This window comes from Mesitornis unicolor, unplaced genomic scaffold (genome assembly GCF_000695765.1).
Source record: "Mesitornis unicolor isolate BGI_N332 unplaced genomic scaffold, ASM69576v1 scaffold17933, whole genome shotgun sequence".
In the NCBI taxonomy this organism is placed as follows: Eukaryota; Metazoa; Chordata; class Aves; order Mesitornithiformes; family Mesitornithidae; genus Mesitornis; species Mesitornis unicolor.
The window spans coordinates 1-24952 of NW_010174151.1; the positions used below are offsets into that span (position 1 = coordinate 1).

A 24952-nucleotide genomic window follows, 5' to 3' on the forward strand; every position below is an offset into this window, starting at 1 on the left:
ATGGGGTTATTGTGACCGAAGTGCAGGACCTCGCACTTGGACTTATTGAAGCTCATACAGTTGGCCTCAGCCCATTGATTCAGTCTCAACAAGATATTTTAATGCTTCAAAGTTCATAAACTTTACATGACTTGAATTACTGAAATCTCCTAAGGTGCTTTGTAACTTCAGTACTTATCCAGATTTTCCCATTTTGAGTGACTTGGAAGGGTGGGCAAGTGGAAAAGTGTTCTTTTGAAAGAAGAAAAAGATCTTTTATAGATATGCTTCCCTTACCAAAATAATTTTCCTCCAGTGAATCATCTACTTCTGTGTGACTCCCACTCATCAAGCAGCTCAGCCAGAAGGAAACCTGTTATCATCCCTGGATGAGAATGGGAGTCACTGTGTTTCTGCTGGAGCAAAGGGAGAGGTAGTTTCCTGTTTTTTTAACTGCCAGAAAGTAAATCATGTCACTCAGCTCAGCAAAATGAAATACGCTGATTTCTGTATGATCCAACCTGAAATGAAATACTGATATTTTTATTATTCTAGATTAATACAGAAAATTTCCTGTAAAATCTGTTTCACTGGAAAATGCATTTTGATTTTAAATAACCCCAATAAAGAGTTCTTGGTTAGTTCTATGTAATAAATTGAAGGTATATTTTTTGTCCTTTGAGTTCTTGCTTTTAAAAAAACTTTACATTTTGAGTAATATTAATGCATTTCTGCAATATCCTACAGATATTTTTTTCATTGTCTTACTGGCCTTCTAAGTTATAACTAATAAACAGTATTAAATGTTTTAAATTTTTAGCCAGTGTAGGAAATGGAAAAAACAGCAACATATTAAGTATAGAAGATATCTGTGAATACATTTTGGAAGAGAGTTCTTTAGCAGGCAAGTCAAAGGGGAAAAAGTACTTCTACAATCAAATATGGCTGCAAAAACCCCTGCATTTAAATAATTTCTAACACGTTAATAGATTTTTTTTGATGTGATAAACTTAGTGATTCTATCCTTCATTTACCCACAGCCTTTGAAGCTAGGCTGGATGGGATTTTGCTACTGATGGACAAGAACATGACATTAATCCTTGGATGTGAACTGTTGCAGCAGTCCCTTTGCTAAGGTAGAATTCCTGTCATCCAAGGGCAAACCATGCCATGTGTAAGGTTCTTTCGTGAAAAGTCCCTCCCAAGTACTACAGTGGTAATATAACTTGTATAGTTAACATTAAAAGTACGTATATGGATACTTTTTTTTGCTCTCTAGCAAAATTAATTTAATTCTTAAAAAGGCACAAACCTATGTGGTAAAATCATAGTTGGAAACTATTGATCTCTTTTTGTGAATCCTTTGCTTTCTATAAAATCTGAAAAGCATGTACTAGCTAACATGACATTCAGATATTCTGCTCTAATGCTTCTCTCCAAATTCTAAATACCCTTGTCTCCTAACCAGTAATGGTTTATCAGTGCCTTTTTATGACCTCTGTTAACCATGAAATTTATTTTTCAGTATAAACACCCAGAAAAAACATTGTTTTGAAAAATAGATCTAAACCTCAAGCTGCATTTGTTTAGGTATATACTTCTCAAACCTTGAAGTCAAAACTTTTTTGGAAGACATTTTTGTAGCAGCATTTGTAAAACATTTTGCTGTTTGCTGTGGTTAAGTGTGCTGAGTTACGACTTTAAATAAAAGTACTTTATAATCATTAAAGTAAATTTTATAAACCAAAAAAGAGCTCTATGTTTTCAGTTTTGATTGCAGTACATCTTTTAATGAGCCAGTTATTAAACCAGTTCAGTGCCTCTAATTTTTCTTCTGCAAAGCAAAAGGAAAAAAGATGCTTTCATCAACTCCTCTGCTTTGACTTAAGTTCTTCCTTTCAGTCCTGCCTGAGATGCACTTTGCCTGCAGCCTTTTCATGAGATGTATGACATCAGTAGGAAATACCATGGCCAGAAGCAATCATATGATACCAACTCATGCTTACATTTCCTTTCCAGGTGTGACCACCGCTTCAATCAGATGGACATAGAGGTGCTGTGGGACCGGATGAAAGAGTTAAGAAATCCTGTGGAGAAAGCAGGAGGCTCTCCAGGTGACACACAGGCAGTGATCAGGAGGTGGAGAAATGTTTATGCCAGGAAGGAACTGTAGAAATTGTTATACGTGCCAAATCTGTCAAGACTAATAATTAGTATTAGCAATAAGTTATGTGTTTATCATCAGATCACAGTGAAATAGTGACAGCAGATTTAACAAGATGTTTATGTAGTTAATCCTTCGGCTGATGTATGGTTTATAAAGTGCTACAATGGTAATGAAAATGTCATGCCTTCAACAAGGCCACTTAAAATTAAATAAACACAAGTTGGCGTATGGGTAAAATTGAGGTTGTGCAATTTTGCATGGTGCCGTGCTATGCACCCTGCTATGTTTCTGCCAGACCAAAACAGGATCAGGGAGGTCTGAAGTGAGAAAGTAAGAAAATCAGGGCAAAGATACTGCCTCAGCTGCACCACAGGCAGTGCAGCCTGGACGCAGCTGGGGCAGAGGTGCCTCTTACACTGAAAAGTTGGCTCTGCAAGGCAGTGCCCAGGAGGGAGATGGGTCTGAGGGCTGCTGTCCTGGCTCTATGGGGGAACAATGCCACAGGTCAGTTCTGGCAGGCAAGACAAGACAGTGGAGATGGTGTGTTGAGTCACCAGCCTGGTTTCCCAGGCCAAGATTTACCTCAAAGAAATCCCTGGTCAAGCTAGAAAAGCAGACTGATGTTAGATTTATTCCAAGTGTTGTCATGTCTTTTTCTTTTCTAGCTTTGTATCATGCTTGTTATCCAAAATGTAAACCTTGCCTTTATTGAATAAGCTTGGTGATTTTCCTTTTCTTTGTTTTCTCCAGCTTATAAAGTTAAGCCAGGTGACTCATGTGTTAGGCTTGTCCAAGCCCTAGGGCATGTGGTTCCCATACCACCTACTGGTAGGAAAACTTCTTTGGGGCTCACTAGTGTTATTTACGCACCATGAAGCAACTCCCAACAAGAGATCAGACAGTCAGTCACTTAAAGAAGTTTTCCAGTTTTGTGGAGGCTGAATCCCACCTTGGCAAGGCCCATTGGGAGCTCCTACATCAGCCCCTTGAGCAGCCCTTTCTGGCCATGCTTAGCTGATACAAACAGCCTCTCCAAGCAGAGGGGAGGAACTGCAAGGTGCACCCAACAGCAGACAGTGGAAACAGAGTCGGAAAGCAAGGGTTTTTCTATCATTCAGTTATAAGCCCTACATAAAAAAGGCCCTTTTGACAGACTCATTTCTGAAAAGCAGCAATCAAAGATATACAGAGATGTAACATCTCATATTTGAATCATCTTTGCCTATTTCTATGTTTGACCATATTCCTTCCTACCTCTTAGTTTCGTCTTAAATCTGCTGCCCATCTGTTTGTTTGGGGGTTTTTTCATAGTCAAATAGATGTTGCCTTGTGCTCTGCTTTTTTACCTTACAATTCCTTTGTGTAATGACTTTCACTTCTGTCTCCAGCATACCAGCCCAGACAAATTGTAATTTATCTCCTATTTTCACTTCTTCCACCTGCTTTACCTACCTGGTAGCCTTTTTCTGGCTTGTTTTTCAAAGGCTTAATCTGCTGGTCATTTCATCTGGTACTTCACTTACTTCCAGTTACCTTTTGTAGCCCTCATCCTTGAGCCATGACCCTTTTCTGAAGGATTCAGCTGTCTGTGGTCCAAGACCTTGCTGTGATACAGCACAGCTGCAAAACCCTGGCTTGGACTTCTGAGAAAATTGCTTTATTGTGAGGAAGTATAGAGATGAGAGCCATGCAAGATAAGAAAGGTGAAACTGCAGGCAGAGATAGGATTAGCAGCTCAGGGGTTCAAGAAAAAAAACCCACAGTGATAGGAAGAGATACAAAACTTGAGAAGATGCGGAGCTGGAAGTTGGTAGGTGAGCAATATCAAGTACCAGCCTGCCCAAGATGTGATGGAGGCTGACCCTTCCCCACCTGCCCAACAGATCTGGCAGCACAGGCTCAGCAGGCATCTAACTGAGAGGGGAAAGTGGATCAATCCTTGCTCTAGTAGCTCCTCAATCCTACCCAGCTACTGAATGCATTGGCCAGCACATAACCATTTTGTACTTTTAAGTTGTGAATGAGTTTCTCATACACAACTGAGTTTCTACAGATGAGTTTCTCTGTAAAAGCTGTCTGGAGAGGGAGCGCTACACAACACTTGCAAGTTTTTGTCTCTCTTCTAAAATCTGCATGAAACATGAACTGCAGCAGGGTTTTTTCGTTGTTCCGCAGCCAGTTGCATGTAGCCTAATGCATTACTTTTCTTCTGCACTGCCAAGTCACCAAAACCCTTCTTTCCCAGGATGTTGTTACCATGCACCCTCCATACAAAACCTGACCTGAGCAGATATCACTGGTGATGGAGCAAAGTACCATCTGCACATCACTGAATATAAATTTAGAGCAGCATAACAGATATCCCAGGGGATCTTGGGCTCTGTTGGCAGACAGCACTGACTTAGGTTTATCTAACCTCTGTGTTGAAATTCAGAAGCCCTGAGCAAGTAATCACAATTCTGGTTCCTAGCACAGCACATTACTCTGCAGTAACTTTTAATTCCTTTTGGCAGTTAACTATATTACCCTAAATCACTCATTTTGCAAACATCTTGATATCTACTCAGGGTCTGTTGCTTCCTGGAAAATTTGTTTTCTCCAAAATTGGTGGTAGATTCTCATTTTCTGTCAGGACTCTTAGATACTGCAATGCCCCAGAGTCCCAGCAGGGCCTTGATGAGACCAGCTCTGTGTTGGACAAACTTTTGACTTTGGAAGTTAAGTGGGGGAAGAAGAGAGCAGAATGAAGAAGTTAGAAAAAGAAGGGCCAATACTCTTGAAGTAAAGGCTAACAGTTAGTGATTTGTGCCCAGAAATAGATCCTATCAGCAATGTGAAAATAGAATAAGGCTGTTTTCTCAATGCATGTGTGAAGATCAGTGCTGTCGACCAGCCTCTGTTCTCACTACCCTAACACAAATACAGAAGCCCAAATGAAGCTTGTGATATAACAGTAGAATTTGGTTGCATGATTTAAGGAAAGTGATTTGTTACTCAGGTCCTGATGGATAAGGAGAAACCGTAGGAAGGAGTAACAAAATGTATTTGTATGAAGAGGTTTTGCTGAAAAGCAGCTTAATATTTCTCCCGAATCTCACACCAAATCCAAATTTGCCTGTAGCCCTGTGTAATTCACCAAATCTCTTGACAAAATTCTCCTTTAGTCTGTTGTTTTAGCTTCCTATTCCACCTGCTTCTCTCTCTGCCCTGCAGTTTTGAGCTTTGGGGAAGAGTATCCATCTCCAAAACCACCTAGAGCTGACAGCTGCTTTTACATTCTGTCTGTCCCTCATTCACTGTGTGTTTAGGACAAAAGTTTAACTCATTTCAGAGCTTTCTTGAGAAATTATTTCTAGAGGAAGTGAAGTTTTGTCTCCTACTTGGGGAATATGTACCTTCTGGTTTCTGTGAGAAATGCAGGAAAGCAGCTCTGGAAGCAGCTGTTCTTGCTGATGCTTGTGGCAAAGGGAAGGAGGACACCAGCTGGTGGTAGAAGACCAGACATTGGAGTCTCAAACCAACTTCCTTTGCCATATTCATCAAGTCTCTTCATTTGCATACACTGCTCATAGGAAAAGGGTTTTATCTTAAATTGCTGATTTTAGGAAAGTGCTGGATTTTCAGTTATATCTATTTTTTTGGAGAAGGTAAGTACATGTACCAGATGGGATAGGGATTACAGAAATTCATATGGCATTCAACCAAGAAGAGCGCAGAAATGGGCTCAGTCCATGACAGAGATTACAGACCAGAGACTGCATGATGAAACGAAGAACAGAGTTTTGAGTAGATATTTGTTTCTTCTGAAAAACAAAAACAAACAAAGTGAATTTAAATATTAACTTTCTAAAATATTTCTTCTAAATTGTGTTTCTTTTTTTTTCCTAACGTATAATTGAATTTTGTGAAGATAAAAATCACAGAAGATCCTGCCTGAAAGATTAGATAAATTGAGTTTGTTTTTCTTTAGTTTTAAAACGTGCATTTGAAAACCATTCTCTCATGAAAATAACTCAAATTGTCATCCAGAACGTATTATCAATGGCTTGTTATCAGAGATGAAATCCAAGTTTCTTCTCACTTGAAGATAAATGTATTACTATAAATCTAACTGAGTTACTGCACACTACAACTTCTGTTTTCTGAGATAAGAATCAACAGTGGGTTTTGCAATTGCCCTTGAGTCCTGAAGATATTTAAGACAAGAATCTAAATAACATCTTAAGGGAATTTGTAGTTTAAATGCCATTTTATTCTGGGTCAGCCTTTGTTTTAGGACAATTATTTTTATCTTCTTCTATATGAAGAGCAATTCAAAATACAGGATTATTTGGCCTAAAATGGCTGAAGAAATGGCTATGTATTGGCCATTGAACCACAGTACATCTTGAGAGCTTCTGAAATTTATTACTATATCCCATACCCTTAATTTTAATGGGAACTGGATTTTAGTTCCCCTGTTTTGAGAGCTGGCTGGTGGGAATAGATCTCAGTGAAGGGACCTGCAGAGCTGGAAGTGGTGTTGCTGTCTGTCAGGGCAAAACCTGAGAAGGTCACACTACACATGCCTCCATCGCCGGCTCTGCATGGTGCCACAGCTGGAACACGACAGACCATCACCTGTGAGAACACCGCCTGCAGGGTTGATGTGTCACCATGTCACTGGAGATTGTTGGAGCTGTGTTAGGAGCCATGGTGCATCCCCTAGAGCCAGCACTTAACAGGGCAGAGCACTTTCTGCTAAGTGTTCAGCATGGGGATGCCAGGGTGGTAGCACGGCTGTTGCCTAGCATGTATTCCTTCTGGATTTTAACAGGTGTCCCTCTGGCTCTTCAAGGACGTGCTGGTCATAGTTACTTTACAAGTACATTCAAGTATATTCTTCCTTCCTTTCGCATATAGAAACTGAAGACCTATATGGGCTTATTTTTTTCCCCAGTGTGTCTCTTTTTAAAGCAGTGTTTGAATTGGGAAACTAATACAAAGTTTGAGATTCTTTCTTTTAACCTCATTATCAAGAGCCCTTTTAAGCATTGACAGGACTCTCATGCATTCCTCTTCCAGGATAAAATTCTTCAGACTGGCTTTTTACACAAAAAGGATGTTGTTTTAAGCATTTAAAGTGTGAAAATGTTTCCATTTATAGAAATAAGTCACCTTTGACCAGAAATGGAGAACATCACTATAGAAGATAACAGAACAACAACAAAAAGTCTGTGTGGTTGTCACTGCTGTGACTTTGACAGCAAAAGTTGTGACTTTCAGGGTTTTTCCATAAGTTGTTGGAGAAAATGTTGTGATTGAATTGAGCCAGAGGAAAACTTATGAGTTAGTAAAAGAATCAGAATGCCTTTTCTGTGGAAAATTCTGGTATCACAAAATGTGGGGTTTTTTTCAACCAAAAGGGTTAAAAGTAAAAATATTGGCTTTTGTTTGCTGTAATTTTGCCAGACAACCAGAAATCAGGTCTGGCTTGCAGAATTGGTGGTGCAGTAATGATGATGTATTTCTATTTCCATACCAGGTTAAGCAGCCTTTCTAGAGGGCATGTAACAGTGCTAGAAGTAGGAGTCAGGGTTCCTGTTCCCTAGGTGAGTGTCTCCCCAGGGAACTATGAAGTTCCCATGTTCCCTTGCCCTTTGATACTTGCATTGCTTCCTCTGCCATTTTCTATCTCCTACAGACATATACACCCCTTGGTTGTGACTTGGTGCTGAAGCCGCTTTCCTAGCAAGCAGGAGCTTCAAAGGCCACAAAGATCATAAGATGTGGTTAAAGCTCCTCTGCTGTACCTGGGAAAATGAATGGCTTCCTCTGAGGAATGAGAGATTGAGAGTGGATCTTGGCCAGGTTGTTCTTTCCATGGAAAGGACTCTAGGAAAGGATGAACTTGGGATGAAAAGTCATGGCTGAGTCCTGGTAATCCATTCCAGCTGCTGGAATAAGGGGATTTGGAGGGATGTCAGTCCCTGTGGAAAAGGGGAAGGAAGCTGGGAGAATTATGCTGAAGCTCCTGTCCCATCAGGGGCCACCACTGTAGGTACCTCCAGCTTCTCCCTCACAGAGTGACAGTAAGCAAGGGCTACAGAAAAGGTTTGACACAAGCAAAGTAGAAAGAAAAGAGAAATGGATAATTGAATTCCACCATTGGCATTAATGTAAGTCCTCATTAGTGGGGGAGGAGAAGAAAAAATTCAAGCTTGTACAGCTTTACTCTTCTGCTAGTGAGATGACCTGTACATAAGATGTATCATAGGTAAGCACTGCCACATCATCGTCTTTGCCCCTCATGAGCAAACTGTGACAGTGAGACACACATTCTAATCCTGTGACGGAGCCTAACCCATACCTTGATATTAACTGGCTTCATTCATATCCTAAAGCTTACATTATACTCTGAATGTTCAGCAATTGAATTTATTTTTCTATGATGACTAATGCTGCCTGAGAAGCACTTGACTAGGTAATTTCTTTAGAGCTTCTCCAAGCCCTAAATTTTTATGGTTCTTTCATTCACAAGATAAGCTGGCCTGGTCCATGCTTGCTCTTCATTTTCCTTTGCAATTAAAATGTTTCAGGTGCCATGTGAAATGCGTGAGACTTTTCAGAGTTGTCAGAAGCTCAGCAGGATGACATTGAGTGTTTGCACTGGAGTTTATGACAATCCCGAGAATAATCCCCAAGTCAACTCGTAGCTATTTTAAACCAGTGGAAGATACAGACTGCTGAAATAATCCATTTTGCTCATTGGCATATGATTCTGTTCCACTTTTTATTTCACTCTTCATTATTCTACAGCTCAAAACATATTTCCAGCATGCCTCTGTGCCATCCCAAAATGAACACGTGACTACAGATTATCCATCAGTCTTTGTCAGCCTAGCCCTTCTCTTGGTCTGACAGCAAATCCGGAAAGGGCTTTGGATGCTGTTTCTTTTCCTTTTAAAGCTAGAATACACCACTTCAGTGGGCATGTACTTCCCTTTCATTACATTCTCTTCTTTTACTGTCTTGGGTTTTTTTGTTTGTTTGTTTCTTAATTTTCTAAAATAATCATGCTGTGCTCACCTTGTTTTGCACTCTTCAGTGATCATAGCATCAGTGGTCATGAGAATGACCATAATTCTTTAAAATTACTTAGATCCCTGACATGACTGTGAGAGAGAGGGAGTGTGAAACTCACTCCCATCCCACTGAATCTATAACCTGGAAGAGCTTTTTGAAGCAACTCCACTTCCTTTGCCGTTCTGGATAGCACTCCTTAATGTATGCTGGATTTCACTTTGCTACCCTGTATTGCTTCATCAGCAGTGGTAACTGTAGAAATACTGGCAGACTCTTCCCAACAAATGCCCAATCCAGGATTCAGCACCAGTTTCAGCTTTTGGTGATTTTACTCTCCCTGTAGCTTTGCTCAGGTGTGGTGTTTGTCACCACAGACCTGACCTGGTAAACAGGTGCTGCTTTTTGCTCCAGCGGTTATGCCTTTGATGACAGACAAAATTATTTCAGTGTACGGTAGACAATGTCCTCCAATTTGTTAAATTTGCCAACTGCTGTGGGAGCCTGTGAGATGGAAGGTGATGTAGAAATGTAAAGTGCTGTTATTCATCCTAAATGACTCTATATATTATTCATTTATTTATTTAGAAAATGGAGCATAGTTCTTTCTTGCATTTTGTTCAATGTTTCATTGATTTCTCTAAGTCTCCACACAGAACTACTACCATTAGTCCCGTATTCTAGGATATTGACTACCCTCAGAAAGAACATTTTCCAGACCTTTTTAAGGCAGTTATTTACCTTACCTATCTCTTTAGTTACTTGGTCAATCTGTTTTCTGTGACTAATTTTAAGGCACTGATTTTCAGTGCGCTTTATTCACTGTGAGTTTAAGCATGCAAATGCAGTTCATAATGCTCAGTGAGTCCAAATACTTTGTCTGCTTGTGCTCCCTTGATTGATTTACCGTATTTTCCCATGTCCCAGGATTAATTACAAGCAGCTTGAAATAGAAAGGCCTGACAAAGACCTAATCTTGATGTGAGTGCAAGAAAGACAGATGTGTGAGGCAGCAGTCCAGTAAACCTCTAGATGGAGGCTTAGTTGCACCTAAAAGCTGTTGTTCATGGAGCCAACTCAAACTGCCATGCAAAACCCTCTCAGTCTATACAAGTCTGAAGCTTGAAAAAGTTTGCTTTAGTTGGCATTTAACTTGCCCTTGGCATCCAATTCTTAGCTTTAATTAGAATATCCCACACCAAATAGGGTTCATTTTGAGTCCATCTCTGTGAGGTATTGAGTGTAGTGCCCTGACCTCAGAGAAGTGATAGGTTCAACTTGCAAATGCGGGAATGAACCGCAACATAAGCAAAGCAAGCAGTTCCTCAGGAAGGACATCTGAATGGTTTATCAGCTCTTTCATTGTCTCAAACAGCAGTATTTACACAGTTCCATAAGCAAAGAAATAAAAGGGAGCCCACCTGTGGATGTTGGAGGACTGATCATTTCTCATGTGGCCTCTGTTGCCTTAAAAATTATTTAAAACACATTAGTGATAGAATATGCTATCAGCCAACAAATTATGAATCAATATATTCTGAAACTGCAAAGACAGTATCTAGTACTTCTGAAACTGTATATAAATTTTCCTCTATCTACAGTATGTGTCATTTGGTGGATTTGAGCTTGGAGCATACAAAGCAATGGAAAGAACTGTAGTTTGCTTCCAAGTGTACCTGCAAGCAGCAGATCAGACAGATCAAGTCAACAAGTGGACCTGAAAAATAAAGCATCAAGATGCCAAGGTACAACTGACTGCAAGAGACAGCAGCTACTATTGATCTTTTGTTTTCCTGGGCATCTTCAGAGGAAGGAAGTAGAACCTGTCAAGTCAAATAATTGCATGGAAATAAGGTAGTTCAATAGGGAATGAAAACCAAGGATGAAGTAATAACGATCAACATACAATACCAATGTCTAAACATTTACGTATGACAATGGTACCATAATTTTGGCTTTTATAATAGAATGCATAACATCATATTGTCTCCAGCCAAAGCTCAATCTCACAAATCCTCTCCATTCATGTCTTTTAAAAGGGGAACACTGAAACCAATTATGTTGAAAGTAGTCAGTGCATTGAAGGAAAAAAAATACAGGGATATAATATTTTTGTGACGTATTTCTGACCAGAGTGCAAGATAAAGAGGCTCTCAAAGAGCATCCCTGCCATCAGATCCCTGCTCTTTTCATCACGTTTCAGTGCCTCTGAAGAACTCAGCTTTACAAACATGACACCAACAAGATGCTCTGAGGTAAGAAGTTCCTGTGCCCTATTCGCTGCCACTCACTTTATTTTCTGTGGTTATTCAAGCACCTCCAGGACAGGCGATGCTTGAATGTCAAGGCATACACTGCAGGTGAAATTTCAGTAACTCCAGGATGAGTTGCTGGGAAGTGGCTGTGTTTTGTACCCAATCCTGTTCCTTGACAGCCCTGCAAGAAGCCTAGCTGTGGGGTTAGGCTGGGTTTGGCCTAGAGAGGGGAGAGGATGGTGGATGGGGGGGGACTCAGCTGTTTATTTCAGCCAACTAAAGTGGGGTTACAGGAAAGGCAGAGCCAGACTTATCGCAGCAAAAGCATAAGAGGCCACAGGCGTGAGCTGCTGTGAGGGAAATCCCACACGTTGCCTTCCATCCCTGGCTGCCCACGCTGGGACCAGGAACAGGGCAGGCAGAACCCTGGGCACCAGCTGCCTGAGGATGCTCAGCCCCAGGGTGGTACCCACAGGGCTCAGGATGCTCCCAGACTCAGTGTGCGGAGGTAGCCAGCTCAGAAATGAGTTTCTCTGGGTGTTCATCCTATTTAAAAAAAAAAAAGAAAAAAATAAAATGAAATTGGGGGGGGGCGGGGGGTTGGTTGGTGGTTTTGTTGTTTTTCGGGTTTTTATTTTTGTGTTTTTTAAATCATCTTTTTGCACATGGAACTCTTTTGGTGGGGTGAGTGAGGCTGAATAACAGGACTGGTGGTTTGCTGGGGGTTGGCTCTGTGCTTTGATATGCTCCCAGAGCTGTCAGGCTGGGAGTGGAGGAGGGCTCATTTGTGAATGGCTTTTTAAACCCTGGGATTTCAACCGCTTCTCAGGATGAGTCGCAGCTCGGCAGCCCTGCACAGAGTGGATGTGAGGAGGGAAGGGAGATGCTTTCAGCTGAACCCAAAAAGTATGTGCTTAGAGGGAGGCTTCAGAAGTGGGAGCTGGGCAGGGAGAAGGGTCCGGGAGTGTTTCTCTTCTGCTTTGTTTTCTAAGGAATTATTTAAATGAATGGTTTCTCCTTTAAAAGGAAAAGAAAAAAATCTTGTTGAAGTTGTTTTGATGTAATGAATTTTGATTTGAATTTCTGTGCAGCTGACCTAGCTCTCCCCAAAGGGAAATGTATTCTCTTTGTGTTGTTTTGTTTAGATTTTTTAGGATGGATTTGGGGTTTTGGCTGATGAGAAAACATTGGCTATGCAGCAGAGGATGTAGCAGGTGATTGCTTATCATGGTACTTGTTGCATCATTAAGATCTAGTTAATTAAACCTTTTTGTGATCTGGTCATTAATAGCAGGGAAATATAAATGAAAAAGGAAATATAAATGAAATCCCAAAGCAGACTTCAGAGTTGTTGTCCTTTTGGGGAGCCAACTAACGTAAAGCTAACTAAGGTAAAGTGACCTAAATGAAGTGCTGTAGGACAGTTTGGCAATTGTTTGTGTGTTTAGCTAGGATTATTTGAAAATATTCATTTTAAAAAAAGAGGATTTTCTTGTGCATTGCAAATTTGTTATGATGATTTGGGGCAGAAAATTGAGATAGGTCAGCAAACTAAATATGAAGAATTTGTGTACCCGTGTCCTCATGTCATGCCATCCCTGTATATCCCTGACCTTAAACTATGAAAATATTTTGTGTGGATTTTAGGATAGAAAATATTTTCTTTTGATAACTTGCCTGTACTTAATTTCATTAGCCAGCCCAGCCCTGGCATTCCAAGAAGTCTATCAAGAATATTTGCTTCCTTTTCTAGTTTTAAGAGTTGAAAAGAGAGGGTTGTGAGTGTGGCATTGGGAGAAACTCTAGCTTGGAAGGGAAGCTGTGGATGTCATCTCATCACAACAGGTCATTGTCCTGAAATAAATCAGAAAGAAAAAAGTTGGGCAAGCTTTTCCTAGAGTCCTCTTAAAATAAGTAATAAATAAGTGGCAAGTGAATAGGAGTTTGAGCATGTAACTTGTAACTCCAAATCATTTAAATGCACTGAATGCATTCTGGCACTACTGAAGGTCTTAATTTCTAATTGATTTTTATCTTTTTAATCACATCTTCATCATAGTGGCTGTGTGGGTTGGTTTTGCTGTTAAACTTTCTCTGAAGTTTCCCAGGGAGTCCAAGTTTTGCTCCCTGTCATAATGTGTTCACCTAATTTTGAATTAGTTCACATTCTGTATTGCTCCCTCTTTTCATAAACTTAGTTGTACAAAAATGTGTATATGCAAAGATACCTCAGTAAGTTGATCAAGGGGATTTAAAGTTGAGTATTTTTTACATTGTTTGACTGCCTTCAGATGTTACAAATTATTGCCTCCCAGAAAGTCCTGTACTTCCAATGTGCTGAGGTGCCAGCCTGCAGAGAGAGTGCGATCCTGAAGATGGTCTGCTTAATCCAGCAATCCTTGGCCAAGCAGAATTCATGGCATGCCCAGAATAGAAATGTGTGTTTGCATACTGTTGCAGGTGATTAAATGAGGCTGATAACATTCTTGAACCGACAGAGCATGACAAAGCAATGTTACTAGATGAGATGATTCAGCCTCTGGTATCAAGGTACCCGAGAGTTTCTCAAAGTTATGCAAACTTAAGAAGAAAACATGGAGTTGCATCAAATTGCAGCTGCAATACAAGCCCTGAATGCACCCTTGAAAGTAGGAAATCTCAGTATACCAGTGCCAGTGAATTGAAGGAGTTACTCATAATGAGGCTGAGAGGCAACCATTAGACTGGCTAGCAAAAAATGATTGTACTCTACCAAAGCACTCAAAAATACGGCCACTAGACACCTTCTATAAATTCTTTGGTAGATATTGGGACTTAGGAGCATCCTTAGCAAGTAGATAACCAACCAGTCAGAAATGCCTGGTACTGGATGGTAGTCAATCGGTCAACACACAATGAATAGGCAGAAGGACATTTCTTATGTCTGTTGTGCAAATGGACAAGAGCACTGCAAGAAGCTAAATTTAATGGCAGATGCAAACCAGAAGACTTGAGTGCCAGGTGAGGAGATGTGCCAGATGCCCATGGAAATTTACTGACTGCCATCAGCACAGCAGTGCTGCCAAGGAAATGACTGATGAAACCAGGTCCAAACTGCTTGCATGAAAATTATTTAAACAGCTACAGCTAGTCTGGAGCTAGCAAAGCAACAAGAAGGAGGATGTTTTCTTTATGCTTTATTAAGTTAGCAATGCCTGAAAAAGGACTTGATCTCAAGTGAGAGAGAAATTTATTGTTTGGGTGTTTGGGTTTTTTTTTTAAATTATGAAAAAGACAAAGTACTTCTGTTGAACTTTCTGCAAACAACAACCCTAGTGATCAGCAAAATTACTTGCATTTTTCAGAAGGAAAAACATGCCTAGTTTCTTATACACCTGATACTTTTTGCTATAATTTCTGTACCAAAACTTGTGCTAATACTCAAATAATGTGGCTGACTAAACCTTCACCAGGATGGAGAAAGAGTGATGATGGCTTAGAAACATACAGTGTTGGCCTCATCATACCCTCACTGATATAAAAGGCCTCCCCTTCCATGGCATTGCAGTAGACCACTGCACAGATGAACATTAGCAGATAAGAGTTAGCAGTGACAGCAAGAACACCAGGGAGCCCCTGGATTAATGCTGGTGCTTTGGAGTGGTACTGCTACAGATCAGTTACTCTTAAAGTAAGCTGATGAGGGAAAACAGGTTGTCTCAAATAACAGAATCTTTTGATTGGAGAAGACCTTTAAGCTCAAGTCCAACCATAACCTGTCCATTACTAAACCAAATGCCACATCTACCCATCTTTTAAACACCTCCAGGGATGGTGACTCCACCACTTCCCTGGGCAGCCCATTCCAATGCCTGATCACCCTTTCGGTAAATATTTTTTTCCTAATATCTGATCTAAACCTCCTCTAGTGCAACTTGAGGCTATTTCCCCTCATCCTCTCACTTGTTACTTAGGAGAAGAGACTGACCCCCACCTCGCTACACCCTCCTTTCAGGTAGTTGTAGAGGGTGATAAGGTCTCTCCTCAGCCTGTTTTCCTCCAGGCTAAACAACTCTAGTTCCCTCAGCTGCTCCTCATCAGACTTGTGCTCCAGACCCCTTAAATGCTGGAGGGCTGCAAGCTCTGAGGTATTTGCAGTCCCTCCTCAGCAGTGCATGAGGTAGAGGTCTGATGGTGTCCGTGCTTCAAGAACCTTGGGTAATCCATTTGCAATAGATTTATTTTTTATTCAGCTGTAATGACTGTACAAGTGCTGTGAAATTGCTTTTTAACTCTGTTATTATTTCAGTCTTCACCATTTGATCATAACAAAACTAACAGCAATAAGCTACTGTTAATGTTCAGTACAAGCTTGCAATACACAGAAACTTTGTTTTCAATGGGCTTTTCACTTGTGGAGAAATCTTAAATGAGTTTCTCTCTTACCCTCACAGCTGTTGTAAGCAGATTGTCCTTTCACTTGCTTTTCAGTGGAGGGATGCTCTTCAGTGCAATGCTTTTATGGAGTTGAGTGGACTGAGAAAGGCCCAGTGTGGGCTTAAATCTAGTATGAACATGACTTGAGGCACACGTAAGGCTTTGTTAGTCTTGTTTGTTTTGCGAGATTCTCCAGTGTGTATTATTTTGCCAGCTTATATGCTTTTTAGAAAAAAGATTCAGAGGGAACTGGTTTTTGTCTGAGATGAGAGGTTGGGCTCTGCAGAAAAAACTTGTGAGGACTCCCTGAGGCTTTCTGACTTGGCACAGTAAAAACAGGCTTGAGCCTAACTGGCTTGTGGGCTTCTCCTTTTGGAAAATAGCACTTTCTCCCTAAGTCCCAAAAAGAAGCTGCCTTGTACTGAGATTTGCTGTTCTGGTAGTTCATTGTAGTTCCAAGCTGATGCTGCAAAGGCAATGTAGCTGTTGCTTCAAGTGCACCCCAGATCTGGAAATTGTTGTGAGGGTGAGAGGAAGATGGTGTTTCCTAATATAGATGTGCTAAAACTTTTGTCACCTTTCATAGAGTCTTGAAAAAAGGTCTGCAGAATTAAGAGATCACATTAAAACAACTGCCCCGTCCCTATCTTCAGTGTGCTACCTACGGCAGTGGAGAGGGAAAGGATGAAGTTCCTTCACTGCTATATTAAAGTTGTCTTGATGCTTCTCCAGACCAAACTAAAGGCACTTGCTTTTGTGTGAGATACTGTTTCTTCTTTCAAGAAGAGCACTGCTATGAGTTAATTAAGTTTTCTGAGTCATACATAAATTACTTCTAATATACATACCTATTCCTATTAAATGTGTCAAAACATGCTCTGTTATTTTAGTATTTTATAAATCTGTGAGTCTTTTGATTGTGGTAGTTGCTCTCTAATTATGCCCATATTGTAGTTCCTTATTAGTTTCCCAGTGCTGCTTCAATCTTCCTCTGAAATAAGTCTTCAATACTGCAGTAGCTTGCTGCTTGTAAATGGAGTTGCCACTTTTACCTGTTGGATGTTGGTCTCTTTGGTCTCTTTAGCAATGTTACAAGGAATTTCTAAGTGTTTAACCTGCCAGGCAACTAGAAAAGTTATGATCTCCTTCATGATGAGAGTTTGTTTTATTCTTGTTTTGGAGAGTTAAAGGAGGTTGTGCTACTCCCAAATGCTTTCATTTGGCAATAAAGCTTTACCTTTCACTGCAGAGATGGGTGGTCTTGAATATGTCTCACCTGATGATAATTTCCTTCTCTTCTCAGTCATTTCCACTACCTGTGGTGGCTAGGTGCTTTATTATAAACAGAGTATTTAAAGTATGTACTGGGAATCTGACAGACTAAAATGCATAGGCCATTGGACTGAGCAATATGCCACTGATCCAGTTAAATTCTCTAAAATTGATTGTAAAATATTCCAAAGCCAGATTTTCATGATACTTGGGCATCTAACAGTGCAGATAAACACCAAGGAGTATTTTTAGCAACACAGGAGAAAAGTGGATGCAATCAATGAGTGTGAAGTTTCTAAAAACCTCTGGAAATCTGTCTTTGCATACGGGACTTAGAGGCACAGTAGAAGAAAGTGTTAACAAATGTAGTGGAGCACTTACTGCAGCCTTCCTATCCAAGAAATATGGTCCCAGTAGAGATTGAAGTGAGTCTACACTGTCTGGGTACAAAACACATGTAGATCCATTTGGCTTTTGTTGTCTGTCCCCAGATCCTTGTGAAAGTAAAAGGCAGCAGCTAGAAAGATTTTCAGTTTACTGAGACAGCATATCTGTCCTCAAGTAACTGAAATAATATTTCATTTTAAGTATGATTTAAACCCATATTTTTAAACTGTATGTTTTGGAAGGGTTTATTGCTGGCATCATGCACTATTTTAGGTTGGAAGGGTGGTTGTCAAGTCCCACCTCCTTCTCCCAGCAGGGCTAACCTTAGTATTTTGAAATTCACTGAGGATAAGGGGTGTGCACTCTCTCTGGGCCCCCATTTCTGTGCTTCACCCATCTCATGGAAATCTTTGCCTGCTGTGATTTGTGTCTGCTCTCTCTTGTCCATTCACTGCGCACCTCTGGGAAGAGCCTGGATCTGCCCTCTGCACACCCGCTTTCTATGCACAGAGCGATATTAAATGGAAGCAAGCAGATATTACAAGGGAATAATCCTCAGCTTACTGTGATCAGACAGTTCTTTCATCAAAACATAAACTAAATGTTACTGTGTTCATAGTAATATCACAAATGTGCTTAGAGTTAACAGACAGAATGTGTACTTGCTGTTCTTCCCCTAAAAGCATCTGTTGCCAGACATTGTCAGGTGTAAGGTAGGGGAGCTCGTGGGCCTCTGATCTGACTGCTTTCACCAGTTTTCAAGTTCCTAAATGTACACAATGGAACAATTCAAATGGCATCAAGAAGCTGGGGGGCTGCTTTAAGTTGCCCTCCACCCTCACCTCACCATTCTATATAGGATTAGCGTAAGTAATTAACATCTTGCCTTAACTGATTGGGATGTATGTTCATTTTGTAGTCACCTTTTGAAAAGCTGATGATGTCAGCTGATGATTTCTTTTTTTTTCCCCACAATCCTTAAAAATAAACCCATATTTTCACAGTATCTATATAAAATGCAGGGCTCACTTCTCAAGGCAATTTTCACAGACAGATCTGGCAACAGCCCAGTGGGTCTCCCCGAGGAGCAGAACAGTGCAATGAAAAAACTACTAGTGTCTAGACGAGATGTATAAAGCCAGAGGTGCCTGGTGAAGGATTCGTGCTGAGTTACCAACAGTAAGGAAGAAAATGTGCTCTTTTAAAAATTAAAATACAGAAGTCTAGCTGTCCAGAAGCTGGAGTACATGTCCAAGGTCTTTGAAACCTCAGGGCAGATATTATTATATCCACTGGCAGAAATCAGCATTTCAAAATGCGGTGCCATCGTTTTTGGAAAGGCAAAGAGGTTTCTTCATGCACTTGTGTTAAAAGCATTAACATATGAGCATTACCTGGCAGTCGTGTTTCCTGTGGTGTGGCCTGGAGCCTGGGGCCACAGGAGCAGGAGAGGGCTCTGTCCGGGCAGGTGATGGGTGCTGTGGCACTGTGTTGCCATCAGCAAGCAGCAGCATCCCATGAAATTGCTTTTGATGCATGATGGGCAGGCTGGAGCGGGAGCATCCCGGTCAGAGGCATCTGTGGCTCGTGAAACAGGAGCAGCAGCTGTCTGGCAGCCGGGGATGAGTAAAAGGAACCAGGAGAAGCTACAGGAGCCCAGAGGAGGAGGAGAGCAAAGAGCAGTTCAGGTGAGGAGCGTGTGTTATGCCAAAGGGTAACAGTGACAGCGAGGTCAGGGCACTCTCATGGCAAACATAGAATAAAGGGATATTTTTTAATCCTAGGTAAACTTTGTGTGATTATTAAGGAGCTGCAATTAGCAGTAAGATGCACAGAGGGAGAAAAATAACCTATGAAAGTATGATGCATAACACATGAGAAGATAAAACCTTAAATACTTGCTGTAGAGTATAAATTATTTCTCCTTGAAGACTGCAAGTTTGCTTCTGTTGAAGGGAATAACTCTATATCATGTTTTGACTACACGTGCTTTTCTTTAACATACTCTAAAAGAATATATCCTGAGATTTCTGCCTACTGCTTTGTTGTTTCTCTGTGCTATCATCAGTCATCCATTCCCTCACGGACAAAACAAATATGCACTGAACTGTAATAATTCAGCTAATTTTGATGCAGTGTTAGCATTGATTAAATTAGTTCAGCATGTTGCCTGCCTAGGTATGTAGAGCTCATGTTATAATTTGGGGTGCATTTGGGCATGACACCAGATAATTTTGAAGGCATTTAGGGCCCAGGGCACAATATGTTGAGTATCTCAAGTGTTACAGTAAGGAACTCGCTGTGCTGGGGTGTAAGCCTTTGAGAGGGGAGAAGGAGAAGACAGACTAAACCCCTGACTCAAATGAGTATTAATGGCCTCTGGTAGTGGGCTTTTATTCACTTGTTTTTCCAGAATGCTGAAGTAATGGTTGTACTTGCTTCTTTTAGGTTTTGCACTCTCATGTTAGATTCAGATGTGTTTAAATAAAGCACAAAATTTCTGTAGAGAAAAATGTTGTGATAACCTGAGTAATGCTACCTGTCTTGATTACATGACTACACCAGTACGGGAACAGAAATGCCCTCAGAAATTCTGCCTCTGGTATATTGCTTTAACACTTTCTGGTCTTGGAAAAAGAAAAAAAAATCTGTTGCCTGAAGGTTCGATTGCAGTAACTCAGATTAAGGCAGGGAAAAAAAAAAGTGGTAGTTACTTGCGAGTGCTTCCCCACAAAAACAAGGGCGCGAGTTACACAGTGTTCCTCCCAAGGCCAGGTTGCTCAGTAGGATAACTTGCAAGATGTTGAGTGGGCCATCATGTTTCCTAACTCTTACCCAAGTGGGGCAGAGAGTGCTCGAGCTGGCATGCAAGCCAGCCGGTTGGCTTTCAGCTGAGGTCATTTTTTGTTGTTGTTTCCTTTTATTTATTTTTTTTTTAACTGAGAGAAACAAATGAAAAAAACAGTGATGTGGCTGGGAACATACACAGAAAATAATGTCCGTCTGCTTTCTAGAACAGACCTTACATTTTAAGGTTCTGTTAGTCTCCAGATGAAAATAAGCCCTTAGATAACTTTGTAACAAGCAGATATTAAACTTTACTTGTTTTGATTTTTATTGTTTACTTCTGATTGCTGTATTATTCTCATGTGAATAACTTTTATATCACATCTTATTAATTATAAAACATGAATTATTAATACTCCTTGCTTACATTGACTTATAAGGCTGGATATGTAGACACCTGAGTTTGCCTACCTTGTTGAGTATCTATCTGGTTTATTCTCATGATATTTATAACTTTGATCATGTTTCAATGGTTTTCTCATTGGGCTCTTTTGAGATTTTTCTATTCCCTCAACCATGTGCATTAGATTTCTTACAACTAGGAGAAGTTTAAACACAGATACCAAGGCTCTGAAAACAAGCATCTTGTCAAAGCAAGGGCTATGCTAAATGTGAGATCTAAAGGGTATCTGCTCCAAATGAGTCTTGAAGTCAAATATTACATGTTTTTCTTTCAACTAGCTGTCCAGTTCAGTAACAGCCCTGAAGCGCTTCTTGAAAAGGAATTAATTAGATATATATTTTATCATAGAAAAAATTCTCAGAGTTTTTCTGTAACCTTACAACATCAATCTGGATAAGTATCTGCCTAGTTCTGGAGCAGTTGCCTGACCCTGGTACCCAGCTGCCTTTGCTGTTTGTCCTGTTGTACCCAGCTCTGTCAGGTCCTGTTCTTGTTTGTCACTTGTAGATGAATTGCATCAAATCCACAGCTCAGTTTGCTAAACCAATTGTCATCTTGATTAAATGCACGCTATAAATATGTGTTTGAGTGCTCCTGGCCTTGGCATGTGAACTGACTGGAGCGAGCTGTGGAAGAGGAGTGTCACCCAGAGTGTGATAAGAAAAGTAACTTTTCCACATGTGGATGACTGTGGTTCGATTTGACTTTCTGAGGACCGAATTAATCTGTATTTACTGTGTGGTGTTGTAATGCAATACTGTTCACCAGAACAAACAAAGTTGTTGGGAGGTTTTTTTGGTTGGTTGGTTGTTTTTTTAACACCAAAGGTATTAATGATATTATCTATAAGTATTCATTTTAAATACATGATATTTTGAAAAATACCTGGCTGTCACTAGCTCTGCCATAGTAGCCAGATAGCAATGGTCTCCAGCTTGCTGATTCAAGAGTTCACACAGACAAGATATTCATTATAGACAAGATTTATTCAGATATTTCATTGCCATTTCAAATCAGACGGTGTTTCATACTGAAATTACCTCTTACACTGAACACCAGTGAAATTACAAGGAATTTAGCAAGTATTACCTGGTAACTGCTTCAGTTCAATGAGCTACTTCAAACACATCTGCGGACTGGCACATGTGAATTGCTCCCATCTCTTCATGCCTCAATGTTGTTTATTATTTTTCTTTAAAACTTCCAAGAGTGACTATATGTTAAGTTTTAAGTTTTTTGTACAGTAAAATCAAACTTCTACTTTCTGAATCCATATAGTGTGTCAGCACAAGAAGGCTGCTGTGCTGTTAATTCATTCCCTCGTTAGTGCACATTAATCCCCCATGTAAGCATGCCCTTACTTAAGCTCATTTTAACGTAAATCACTTCCACAAGATAAGCCTGCAACCATGACCAAAATCAGAGCATAAATAAGGGTTAAGATACTCATATCCACCTAATACCAATCATACCACGATCTCCGAATTCAATCCATTATTTTCTACCCCTACCCACTGAAGGAGACCTGCCCTTCCCCTCCTGATTTTTTTAACCACAATTTTTTGTCTTCTGCATTGCAATCTTCATTAATCTCACCAGCTGGAAAGCAGAAACAGATGGCTTTAATATCTGGACATTGTTTTATCACTAAAAATCAAATTACAGAAGATTTCATAGCTTTCCTCCTCTGTTAAGTTTTATCTTTATTTTGGGAGAAATGGACCAAGTTTATTTTTGTATCTCGTGTCTGCTTTCTTTGCCAGCTAGTTGAGGGACAGCTGTTAATTGTTTATCCTCTATTTGCCTGCAAATCTGTTAGTCACCCTGTCAGGAAAGCCCTCCGAGCAGCCATGTAGGTGACAGCATTCTGGTGTTGTAGTCACATCTCATCAAAGGCCACCCCATGATTTATGTGAGTTGTCAGATCTCACAGAGTCTAAACTCAAGTGATTGTAGCATGAATTTAGAAGAAGCCACACGAAGTGAGTACAGGAGAGGCAAGTATGCCAGAAGCTGGCTGCACTGCGATTGCTGGCATCTTCATGGGCTGCTTGTTTACCTTTGTATTTTTGAGTGAAACAATCAGGTCATTCTGGATGGTGTCTTTAAACTCTTTGCTTAGGAAACAGATGTGTCTGCAGCAGAGTGTCTGGGATTCTATCCCAGGACCACAAACAGAGGGAGGCAAAGCCAGCCCGGGGAAAAGATGTACAGGTGACCGCATCTCATGTGAGACCCTAAAAACTCACTTCACCCTTTACAGATTTGGTATATTTGTTGAATTAAATGTAAGGCCTTCCTTCATTGTCTCTACTTTAAATCAGACCATTAAAGAGAAGGATCCAGGCTGTGACTCATACAGAACAGGCTTTTCATTCTACATTACCTGACTTCGATATTACTGAGCACCCATAAATGCAGTTTATGGAGACAGATGTGCTGAATCCAGGGCAGCCGTGCATCACCGTGACGATGTGAAACAGCTGGAGCTGGAGAAGCATCTCACAGCATGGCTTTTAGCTTTGTAAATTTTCTGATTGCAGTCACAGGGAGCCTGAGTTCGCTGTTAATAAAATGGAAAAGAATGGCCTGAAGTGTAACTGCCCAGTGTATTCTAGCAGTTAGAAAGCGGTACTCTGAGATGCATACAAAATCCCTGCTATGCTAAACCAAAAAGGCAGGACCCTTCTGTAATATAAATTGATTTTTTTGCTAATTTGTACCAGCTATCATTGACCATACATCTTTTTGTTGCTAAAAGAGGCTAATATAGATGTAACTCAATAAGACACAACAGTGACTATACCTAATGCAACCTGCTGCACTTAGCTGCTCTCCTGGGTACCAAGTCACTGGTAAAGTTTTGTAGCAGTTATATGGGTTTTCTTGGGTCAGAAAGAGTAATTACATCTCAGAATATTCTCCTATGATTTTAGTTTCTTCTGAGTAATATGAATAAAATTGAAGTACCAAAAATTCAGAGAGTGGTAACAGCTCTTGAGAACATCAGCCAAAAACCAGCTTCTCATTAGAGCTTGTCATGAAGCTTATATTTTTTTTTTCATCTTTCTAGTCCTCATCTTCATATAGTAATATATTTACATTATTAAGTATTTAGCTCGTTAATCAAAGTTACCAAAAAGGCCAGCTTCTCAGTGGTGCTACTGTAGGAAAAGAGAAAAAGCTTAAATTCTGTGAATATCTTAAAGCCTTGATGATATTGTTTGTCTCCAGCTGAGTGTTATTCTGTACTGAGAAAGCCTCTGCATTAGAAAAGCAAATTTGTTCAAAAGAGTAGATCTTAAATTCTCAACTCAAGAGTATTTAAATCTTTCTTCTTTGATCTTTCTGTTATGAAATTATGCCAAGTTGGTGAAATTATGAGATCAGGAGGAGATATAAATACTCCTTGATTCATTTGCAGACATTTGTACTGGTTTAGCCTATTTTATTTAGAAAACTCCCACTAGTTTAATGAAATTTTTTTTTTTCATAAAAATTGAGGTTTTCTGTTGAAATATGTATAGACATACATGTAGACATCCTCTTAGATCTAAATTACAGTGTTATACATGGTTTTCTGTCTTCACGAGTTTACCACATTTCTTACAGCTGGATGCCTGCCACATCCTGCTGTCTCAGGTTAACACTGGCAGAGTGTATAAGTAGCTGACTTTTCATTCAGATCTTAAAGTTGTTTTTACTGCTATATTAACATTGCTGGAAAAGCAGACATGTTGTTTTATGGGCTTCCCTGAAGGCAAGATCCCTTCTCCAAAGCCTGTGTAATCTAAACATCCCTCACTCGAGCTTCTCGCTGCGATTGCAGGCTCTGTGTAATCCCCTGTATTTATTGCCTTCTAAATTCCGCTCTGTAGCATCAATAGTTTATAATTCATCCAGTAGTGGCAGCAAACTGTAATCTGAGTTTACAAATGCATCACATGGGCATTTTTCAGCTTTTGACACAGCTCACCACCTGTAACTGAATAAATGAGGCCAAAATGTTGAAGTCAGCTTCTCCTCAGCAGAGAGATAAGGAGAGACACCTTTGGGTGTGAAATTCATAGTCCATTTCTCAAATGAATTTCTGCAACCGTGAGTTCCCATATGAAGAAGTGAAGCAAAATGCATATGACAGGCAAGTACTCGTTGCCCTGAATT

General features: G+C 40.2%; 1 protein-coding gene across 1 annotated transcript in view; it reads left to right on the top strand.

The window, feature by feature from the left end:
- The first annotated feature begins 11367 nt into the window (after nucleotides 1-11367).
- The window catches only part of LOC104537935 (melanopsin-like), a 34621-nt gene continuing 21036 nt past the window's right edge, over nucleotides 11368-24952 (top strand). Inside the window, exon 1 of the mRNA XM_010180958.1 lies at nucleotides 11368-11463. Coding sequence (XP_010179260.1) covers nucleotides 11440-11463 — 24 coding nt within the window. The 5' untranslated portion in view covers nucleotides 11368-11439. The remainder of the gene's footprint in view (nucleotides 11464-24952) is intronic.